This window comes from Bison bison, unplaced genomic scaffold, assembly GCF_000754665.1.
Source record: "Bison bison bison isolate TAMUID 2011002044 unplaced genomic scaffold, Bison_UMD1.0 scf7180017864144, whole genome shotgun sequence".
NCBI lineage: Eukaryota > Metazoa > Chordata > Mammalia > Artiodactyla > Bovidae > Bison > Bison bison.
Genome location: NW_011494716.1, coordinates 5,845,545 through 5,855,542, shown reverse-complemented (window position 1 = coordinate 5,855,542; position 9,998 = coordinate 5,845,545). Strand labels below are relative to the sequence as shown.

Genomic DNA, 9,998 nt, shown 5'->3' with positions numbered 1-9,998 from the left:
GCCAAGGCAGGGGGCCTGGGTTCGATCTCTGGTCAGGGAACTAGATCCCACATGGCACAAGTTAAAAAAAAAGATCTCACATGGTGCAACGGAGACCCGGTGCAGCCAAATAAATTAAAAAACATTAAAAATGAAGCAACACAAGGTACCTAGTGTGGACTGTCAGTGTCCTGGGCTCTGTGGGTTCTGTGCTCGGCCTCTCCCATTACTGGGAGAGATCCCATTGGATCTCCCAATCCAGCCCATTACTGCTGTCCTGGTCGGGCCACCCAGTCATTTCAAGGCCACAGATTCCCACCTGGTGGTCCAGGTGCTCTGATGTTCACAGTGGGCACTCGGGACATTCTTTCGAGAATGCACGTTGATTACCCCCTTACCCCAGCCCTTCGGTGACTCCATCACTGTGTGGCAGGCCCAGCCTGGCTCAGAAGGCCCTCTGGATCCGTGCCCTGCCTTCTTCTTTGGCCTGGTCTCCAGGCTCTTCCCGTCTCCCCTTCTTTGTGATACAGTCATGCTGAACGCCACAGACCTGCCTGCCTCACCCAGCCTTCAGCTGGCTGTTCTCTTGGTCTGGAATGCCTTCTACCCCTCCTCTGAGTCATTGGAGCCGTTCTCACTCAACCGTGAGGTTGAAATTCAGGGGCCTAACTTCCACCATGCCTCGGGCCTGTCTTTTTTTTTTCACAAACAGCATCCTCCTGTATCCTGGTCCTTAGATAGGCCCATGGCAGGTGAGCCGAGGACCACACCTTGTCCACCCCCGACACGTGGTATACCTTAGATGAACTCTGATGAACTGAATGGCCTCAGCAGGCTTCCTGAGCCCAAGGCAGACTTAATGCAGGCACAGAATTACCCCAAGACATCCTGAAGAGTTATGATTAAGCACTTTTATCATACGTGCTTAATAAGAACTTGTTAAATGAGTCCTTACCAAAACCATTTCTAACCAAAAAGACCACTTATACGCAGATGTTTCCATTATAAACATTTTGTTTTTAATTTAAGAATACTGATGAACACAGGAAACAGATTGAATTCATGGAATTGGGCATAGGGTCATCCGTTACATCGTGACGCGTTAATTTCTTTATCATTTATTGGCACTGTCAACAGAATACTGTAAACAAGATCATTTTGTATGCGGGTAAGTCGGCGAGGTTCCCTAGCTATGGTTTTCTACCATGAGTTGATATATAGATAGATATAGACACATATAGATATATAGACAGATGAATGTTGTACACAACTTTGCATGGTTACTGAGTGTCAGTAAAAATTGTAAAAAAAAAAACAAACACCCATTTATAATAAAAGTGAGGATGTGCTAAGATTTGCTATTACTGGACCTCGTTTTTCTGTAAAAGGGATGAGATTTCCTAGCGACATGTACTAAACTCCATGGCACTACTGTGGGATGGATTCATTTCCAGACCATAGGTCAAAAAAACTCTTCTGCACCTGTTTTCTACTCTCCCTGTGTTCCACTAACCTCTGACAAGTTTCTTGAACACTGCTGAGAATCTTTACCTTGAAGTTCTTCCAGCTAGACCCCCCACCTCCAAAAGAGGATGTCTCAGGAACTCACTCAGCCCTGAGTCAATGAGAACTGGCTGATAAATGGCTTAAAAAGTTTTCTAAGAAGTAACTTCCCTTGGTAAGGAGTGAATAAGTCTGGTTGTGACTCTCCAGATTTAAAAAAAAAAAAAAAAGATTTCATTTATCTGTCCATGCCCTATGGGGAGAGAACAAAATATTGGAGCCAGTCTCTCCACCAAAGAGAGCCATGTTTCTGCTTGGGCACTGGCTTAAAAACCTTTTGGACTCCAGGAACCTCACAGTTTGTTTGGATCCGATGCTGTTTCTCCAGAGAAAGCATATGTGAAGTATGGTTTGGTTTGCATTTTGCTTGTTTGTTAAATAAGGCCTTGAATCTTGGGATATTGCCTGTGGAATCTGGATCCCCTGTGAAAGGTGTGAGGCTGTGAACGGACGTGTCTTTGCATATGCTGTTCCCTTTCTGCAACACTTCCTTGCCTTGTCTGCTAGGTGAACTCTTACGCATCCTGCAAAACCCTGCTTAAATGTCACTTTCTCCTTGGACCCTCCTCTGACCCTTAGGTGGATCGGGTCACACCCTCTGATTTCCTGATGTTCCCACACATACTGCTGTTATGGCACTTGCCATTCTGCATTGATTGTTGGTTTAAGAGTCTGTCGTTCCCAATGGGAGGGTGAGTCCCTTGAGAGCAGGGACTAGGTTTTATTTCACCTTTGGATTTCTAGTGCTTAGCACTGGGCCTGGGACAGAGCAGGTATTTAATGCAAGTTTCATGAATGAATGACTGGATAAATAAATGAATTTACAAGTGAGTGAAAGTTGTAGAGAGAGGGAACTCCACTTAGCTGGCAGTGTGCATGCCCTCGGACACAGCAGAGCTCCTTAAAAGCAACAGATTAGCACTGAGTGCAGGATGTGGGGTGAACCAGTATTCACGGATCTGTCCGTGTTCTTGTTAAACATGTGAGTTTGCCTTTCACTCTCGGCAAACATAGGTTGATGACCAAATCTGCTGAACAGTGGAAGCGGGAAGAAAAAAACCAAAGCACTTTGAGATCTTTGGATGATTAGTTATTAAAAGAGAAAAGTGCTGAATTGAGATTCTTGATCTGCCCGGCTCCCCAAAACAGTCAACCAAGGCATGGGGAGACCCCAATGGCTTCCTTTTGGACAGACTTCCTTCATCTACCCACTAAACCACACCTCATTGCTCTAGGATGACCTGCTGCTCTGTTTTAGAAGCAACTGAAGTCAAATCAGTTGCAAATTGTCTCATCTCCAGGAGAGACCCCCCTGAACCTCAGCCATCGTCCAATGAAGCGTCCTCTAAGCATCACCTGCCTGGTCCTCTCACACTCACGCGTGGCGGGAAAATCTCACTCAGAGCAATAACGACAAGGAAATCGCCGCGCCCTGACAGGCTGCATTTTCCTGCCTGGAGCTCTGTGCGTTTAATGCGTGACGCCTCCCGCAAGAAGAAACCTGGTCCTGTAACCAAGTCCCTCTGACGGAGCGGAAAATGTTCCTGGGGCGCTGCTCACATGTGGAGCAGAGGTGGATGAGCAGAAGCTATAGAAAGGGTTTCCCCCCGACCAGGGGTCCAAAGTCAGACCCCAGAAGCTGGGAGGACAGGAAGGGGGGGGGGTGGTCTCTGCTGTCCCCGGCCTGGGCTGACACTCCCGGGAGTGTGTCCCGGGGTGATGGGCTACAGCTTTCCTTCCCAGGAGGGAAGTCTGGGCTGACGCCTAACAGGAGGGAGGGGACTCGGGGAAAGAGAGTGGTGACTAAGACTGGTTGGTGATGCCGCCCAGAGATTCTCCCAGGATGAAACCCCATCAAGGAGAGAATTCACAGTTTGGAGAGAAATCCCCAGATGCATCGGGGGAGTGGCTAGAAGACCCCCTTCCCACAGCCCCAAGCTCAGTCTCATGTCCCTGCCATCCTGCCTTCCCATGCTCTGTCCTGCCCATCACTGCACTGCCCATGGGACATGCTCAGAGAGGGATGAGGGGGACGTGAGTCTGTTTGCATAGGACAGGGGAGGGAGAACCAGCATCCTCCCCTCTCTGAATGTGTCCCTTGAGTGGAACGGAACCCAGGAGCCCCAGCCGCCAGCCCCAGCAGCAGGTGTCATTCCCTTGACTGGCTTCAAAAGGTATTGGGGGGGTTCCTGGTGGGCAGTTATGTGGCCAGGACCCCCAGGGACCATCCTAAGACTAAGTCCAGGGCTCAAGCAGAATCTCTGAGCTGAAAATCAATGTGCGCCACCGGCTCCGCGGAGACGGAGACCCCAACCAGCCCCTCCCTGCCCCCAAGCCACCAGAGACATCCCCTCCTTCACAAGTAACCGTTCAGTTTATGCCTTCACCTCTGAAACTTTGAGTGAAAACATGAATTAGGCGAACTAATCAATTGGACAACGGTTGAGGTCAGGCCGTCCTCAGAGCGTGGAGGAGAGGGCTTCTTTACTTGAAGTCAGCTAGGATGTCACTAAAGATGTTGAGGAACAGGTGGGCGTGGTGATCTCGGAAGACCAGAGTGGGACGGAAGCGGATGGACTTGTCGCCGCAGCCTCCCAGCATCAGGCCTGGAAGGAGAGGCAAGGGGTGGGTGGGTTAGGGGCTCGGGCTCAGAGTCACCTGCTGGGGGTCCCCTGGGGGCGTGGTCACACAGGGGTGCTACCATCCATCTGGACTGTTTCATCCTTCCGCTAGCCACCCATCCAGCCTTCTCACTGTCTCCCATCACCCAGCTCACCCACCTTCTCTCTTTCCTCCCTCCCTTCCAACTGCAAATGCCAGCTCTGTTGCCCCAAACTAGCCCTGCTGAAGGGGAAACCCTGAGACCAAGTCCCCGCCTTCTAGGAACTCACGGTGCGGCAGGGAGAGAAAATAAGTAAAGAACTAAATTACAGCACTTCCCTGGTAGTCCAGTGGTTAAGAATCGGCCTGCCGGTGCAGGGGACACGGGTTTGACCCCTGGTCCAGGAAGATCCCACATGCCACGGAGCAGCTAAGCCTGTGTGCCACACGTGCTCTACAGCCCATGCTCCGCCACGAGAGAAGCCACCACAGTAAGAAGCCTGCACACCACGCGGCTAGAGAGTAGTCCCTGCTCCCTGCAACTAGAGAAAGCCTGAGTGCAGCCAAAAGTAACTGAATAAATACAATTATAAAAAAAAGTAAGTTACAAAAGTGTGGGCAGGTCAGCAGCATGTCCAAGAGATGGAATCTGCTTATTATTATTATTTTTTAGCATATGGGATCTTAGTTCCCCAATCAGGGAGGGAACCTGTGGCCTCAGCAGTGAAAGTACCGAGTCTTAACCACTGGACGCCAGGGAGCTCCTGGAATTTATTTTTAAAATCTATTTATTTATGGCCTATGGGAATCTTAGTTTCTCGGACCAGGGTTTGAACTCGTGCCCCATGTAGTGGAAGCGCAGAGTCTTAACCACTGGACCACCAGGGAATTCCTGGAATCTGCTTATTTTATTTTAAAAATCTATTTATTTATGGCCTGCGGGAATCTTAGTGTCCTGGACCAGGGACAGAACCCATGCCCCCTGCAGGGGAAGCGCAGAGTCTTAACCACTGGACCATCAGGGAGTCCCCAGAATGTGCTTATTTTAAAGGCTGACTTCACCTTTGACTAGATTGGGGTCCTTGCCTGGGTTGCACAGAGTCTCTGAAATTTGTTTTTTTTTTTCCCATTCTCAAGAGGAGATGAATTACCCTGCCCTTCAGGGTTGCTGCTGGGATACTCTAAGATGGTCCATATGAAAGACACTGGCTTAGACACCCAGCAGGCACTCTGATCTCCCCCACTTAAAACTTCCAGGGCTCCCATAGCTCTCAGGAGAAAGTCTGGAATCTTGAACCTTACCCACCTGAACCTGATTTGCCCGCCGCCGCCTCTGTCCCTTGTCACACTCTAAGCCCCGTCTCACCCAGCTAAAGGAACACCTCCCTCCCTCTGCCCAAAATGCTCCTTCTCACCTTCTTCACCTGGCCAACCGGTATTCATCCAGCAAAATGCTGTTTCCTCCAGGAAGCCTCCCCTGATCTCCTGGACATTTTCCCTAGCTATTTGCTCTCTAGCTCCTTTTCTTCCATCCTAGGACTTAAAACTGTAATAGGTTGTTTCTGAAATATTCTCTTTGATGTCACCCCTTCCTGCTAGACTGAAAACTCCTTGAAGGAAGTTTTCCTGATCCTTTCCAGCATAGGCACCACTTACCTCGGGGAATATTGCCACATGAATCAACATACAAATAAAGCTCCCTGGTAACTTTCTCTTCTTTTGAGAAAGGAGATTCAGACTATTTTTAGTCCTGTGAGGGTTCACCTCTGTGCCCCAGTGGGCCCCCCACCAGGAACCGTGGTCACTGCCCCCGCCTCCCCGCCCCCCGCTGCCCAGCTGCCTTACCTTTGCTTCTGGCTACTGAAATGAGTTTATTCCGCACGGATTCGTCTGGAGTGTCGAAGGAGCAGAAGGTGCCTCGCCCTCTGACTCTGCTGATGAGCTGGGGGAACCGGGCCTGCAGTTGGGAGACAAGACCGGCATCAGTGCAAAGGAAGGCAAGACTTCTCTGGTGGTCCAGGGGTTAAGAATCCGCCTGCCAATGCAGGGGATGTGGGCTCCATCCCTGGTCCGGGAAGATCCCACGGCCTGTGGGGCAGCTAAGCCCCGTGCACCACAATGACTGAGGCCCGCATCCCAGAGCCCGTGCTCTGCGGCAAGAGAAGCCACCGCAACAAGAAGCCTGCACGCCGCAACTAGAGGTTAGCCCCTGCTCACTGCAACTAGAGAAAGCCCACGCAGCAACGAAGACCCGGTGCAGTAAAAAAGAAAAGAGCCAAGGCAGCCATCAGTCCACGTGGACCTCATGGCCACTGGGCTCAGGGCAGGGACAGCCTCAGAACAACAGGATCCTTGCAGAGCCCGGCCGGCCCTGACATGTCCACACTCCGGCACCGACAACTGCAACTGGGGCCCAGCTGTCCCCCCAGGGGACACAGAAGTGTCCGACATTTCCCCTGCCACCCTGGCAACGGGGGAGGGAACGGGCAGCAGGAGGGAAGGTCCTTCTGCTCCCATCCTTCCCAGAGGCTTTTTCTAGCACCTGCTCCCACCCAGCCTCAGTCTAAATGAAAATCCAGTCCAAGAAAAGAAAAAGAAATCCCCCTTCAAGCTACACGCAGCACAGTTGGAGGGGCTCAGCTGTCTCAGCAGCCACACTTAACCCCTTCAGCGTCTACAATCAGGCAGACCTGGGTTTAAAGCTTCCCATTCCCATCCAGAAAATGAGAATCATATTCTTCTAACTTCAACTTGTTCTGGCTTAGGGGTGCCAGAAAAAAATACAGGACACCCAGATAAATTTCAGATAAGCAAGTTCTTTTCTAACTTTTATTTATTTATTTTTGGCTGTGTTGGGTCTTCCTTGCTGTGCGAGCTTTTCTCTAGTTTCGGTGCGTGGAAGGCTACTCTTTACTCGTGGTGCGTGGTTTTCTCATTGTGGTGGCCTCTCTTGCTGCGGAGTACTGTAGGGAATATGCTATGCACAGGCCTGTACTATAATTAACAGAGCTTCTTTGAAAAATAAGAATGACTTTCTCATCACCCCAGGCAAAGCGCTAGGAGCAGTAAAAAGTACATTGTGGAAAAACATCTTGAAAACAAGATGGTGAAGTACTGATGTGACTGATGGAAAACCATTAGTGACTGTTCCCGTAACCAGAGCCTTGAGGGAGTTGCTGAGAAAGGGTGTCACTAGCCGAAGGGCTAAATAAAGTCATGGAAGGCCTGAAGGTTTGACACTGAAGACTGTGCATTGTATATCTTTATCCTCGATCTGAGATTGTAAAGAACAGATATCTCTAGAGCACATATCAGGAAAGGAAAAAGGAAAGTGAAGTCACTCAGCTGTGTCTGACTCTTTGCGACCCCATGGACTGTAGCCTACCAGGCTCCTCCGTCCATGGGATTTTCCAGGCAAGGGTACTAGAGTGGGTTGCCATTTCCTTCATTGGAAGGACTGATGCTGAAGCTGAAACTCCGAGACTTTGGCCACCTGATGCAAAGAACTGACTCATTGGAAAAGACCCTGATGTTGGGAAAGATTGAAGGCAGGAGGAGAAGGGGATGACAGAAGATGAGATGGCTGGATGGCATCACCAACTCGATGGACATGAGTTTGAGCAAGCTCTGGGAGTTGGTGATGGGCAGGGAAGCCTGGTGTGCTGCAGTCCATGGGGTCGCAAAGAGTCGGACACAACTGAACAACGACAAGAGCTTGCAATCTGTCCCCCTGGAGAGCACTGCTACGGAGTGATCAGGGTGTAGAAGATGGTCCAGGGGAGGGAACAGGCAGCACACGGGTGGGAAGAAGAGAGGAGTGTTGGGGAGGTTTCTCAAAGGAGGGATGTCTGAACTCAGAGGAGGATGTTTGAACTCTCAGAGGAGCATCAGGAACCGGGAACAAGATTGGAAATGAGGGGTAGGAAGGCGCTCTCTACAGAAATGGTGCAGCCCATTCAGAATCACTGGGGCAGTGGTGCGATGCCACCCTGAAGGGCTCAGCTGTTGCCCCAGGGGCCGTTGGGAGCCATGGGTGGGGTCTTGGAAGGTTGGGGTGGGGCTGGGGTGGTGGAGTACCTGGAGGTCAAGCAGTCCTGTGAGCAGGACCTTCCCAGCATGGGCTGCGTTGTTCAGCAGGTCCTCTCGCTTGATGACGTTGATGACCTCGGCCAGCAGCAGGTTCTTGGATGGGTCTCCCAGCCACGTGTTGAAGATCCGGTAAGGCTGGAATCAGAATCAGATATCACGGGTATCAGAAAGGTTCCAGACGTAGCCTCAGACTCACTTCTCCCCATTTAAGAGGAGAGAGATCAACTCAGCAAGCAGCTGCTAAGGGCTGGGAGGATAACACATGGTCTCAACAAATTGTTTCCATCACAGCAATCTTGTAGGTCTTAAACACGTGTGTGCTAAAGTTGCTTCAGTCATGTTCGACTCTTTGCGACCCTATGGACTGTAGCCTTTCAGGAGTCTCTGTCCACCGGATTCTCCAGGCTAGAATACTGGGGTGGGTTGCCCTCCTCCAGGGGATCTTCCCCACCCAGGGATCGAGTCTGCGTCTCCTGTACTGCAGGCGATTCTTTACAGCTGAGCCACTGGGGAAGCCCTGTGGGTCTTCTAGTTACTCCTATTAGGGACACCAACTCATCCATGCCCTGGAAAATCCCTCAGTCCTGGGGAAACTGAGACAGTTGGCTCCTCATCACCACAATCCTTATTTTCACAAAGGATGAGCTGGGGTTCCAGGTGAAGTGATTTGTTTGTGAACATACAACACTTTGGTGGAGTCAGGAGTGGACCGATGGCAGCCTGGCCCTTAAAGGCCGCTCCTTTACTCCTCTTTCAGGCGTCAATGCAGCCCAGCTGAAACACACTGCCCAGCCCCTCTTGCAGTTAAGAGTGGCCATGTGAGCAGATCTTAGGCAAAAGCGGGAGAAACAGAAACGTTGTGGGATTTCTGGGAAAGCTGCTTAAGGACGAGAAGTGGGCCACTCTGTCCTTGCCTCCTTGTTCCTTCCTACTGCCTAAAATTGAAATTTGAGGGCTGGAGCCCAAGTAGCCATTTTGGATCATGAGGTGACCTTGAGGGTAGAAGCTATATGAAGGTATGATGGAAGGAGGGACCCTGGGCCCTGAGAGAGAGAGAGAAAGAGAGAATCTGTATGTACATATGGCATTCCAGTAAAGTGGTTAAGAGCATGAGCTCTGGGTTTATATCTTGACTTTGTCACTTAACCGGCTGTGTGACCTTAAACAACTTACTTAACGTCTCTGTGCCTGATTCCTTATTAGCAAAATGGGAGAGAAAAATAACATTTACTTGGTTAGATGTTGTAAGGATTAAAAGTACAAGCAGAGTATTTAGAACTGGGTCAGAGACAAAGGCGCTGTTCACGGCAGCAGCTATTGACAATATTTTTGCTTGTGCACAGAGAGAAAAATCAGAAGCCTGAAGATCGACTGCTATAAAGTCAACCCTGCAGAGAGAGCTGGGGTGACTGTAACCATTGCCTTTAAATTAGGTTGAGAAGAAATAAGGCTTCAGAAACTTCTGTGAGACATTTAGGTATTTACTGAGTGCCTTGTTGGTGAGAAAGAAGCAATTAAGAGAAAGCAACGCCCCCTGCCCTGGAAAGCAAAGGTGGGGACAGGCAGGCGGGGTCTCCACTCACAGCATTGGGCCGCAACTCCTCCTTGTGGAAGAAGCCCCCGGTCATCATCTTCTTGCTGAAGGTCATCACGTCCGCCGGGTCATCCAAGCCCCAGTGCTCGTGGGCCCAGAACTTGCCGGTGCAGCCTCCTCCAGTCTGAACCTCGTCCACCAAGAAGGCACAGCCGTGCTGGCGCAGGCGGGG

At 50.5% G+C, this 9,998-nt stretch overlaps 1 protein-coding gene across 2 annotated transcripts in view; it reads right to left on the bottom strand.

Moving 5' to 3' along the window:
- Positions 1–975: 975 nt before the first annotated feature.
- ABAT (4-aminobutyrate aminotransferase) overlaps positions 976–9,998 on the bottom strand; it is an 87,735-nt gene continuing 78,712 nt past the window's right edge. For both annotated transcript variants that reach the window (XM_010840453.1, XM_010840454.1), the window contains exons 13-16: positions 9,816–9,983; positions 8,221–8,367; positions 5,989–6,100; positions 976–4,148 (exon numbers count right to left, since the gene is read on the bottom strand). In XM_010840453.1, coding sequence (XP_010838755.1) covers positions 4,027–4,148; positions 5,989–6,100; positions 8,221–8,367; positions 9,816–9,983 — 549 coding nt within the window. In that variant the 3' untranslated portion in view covers positions 976–4,026. The remainder of the gene's footprint in view (positions 4,149–5,988; positions 6,101–8,220; positions 8,368–9,815; positions 9,984–9,998) is intronic.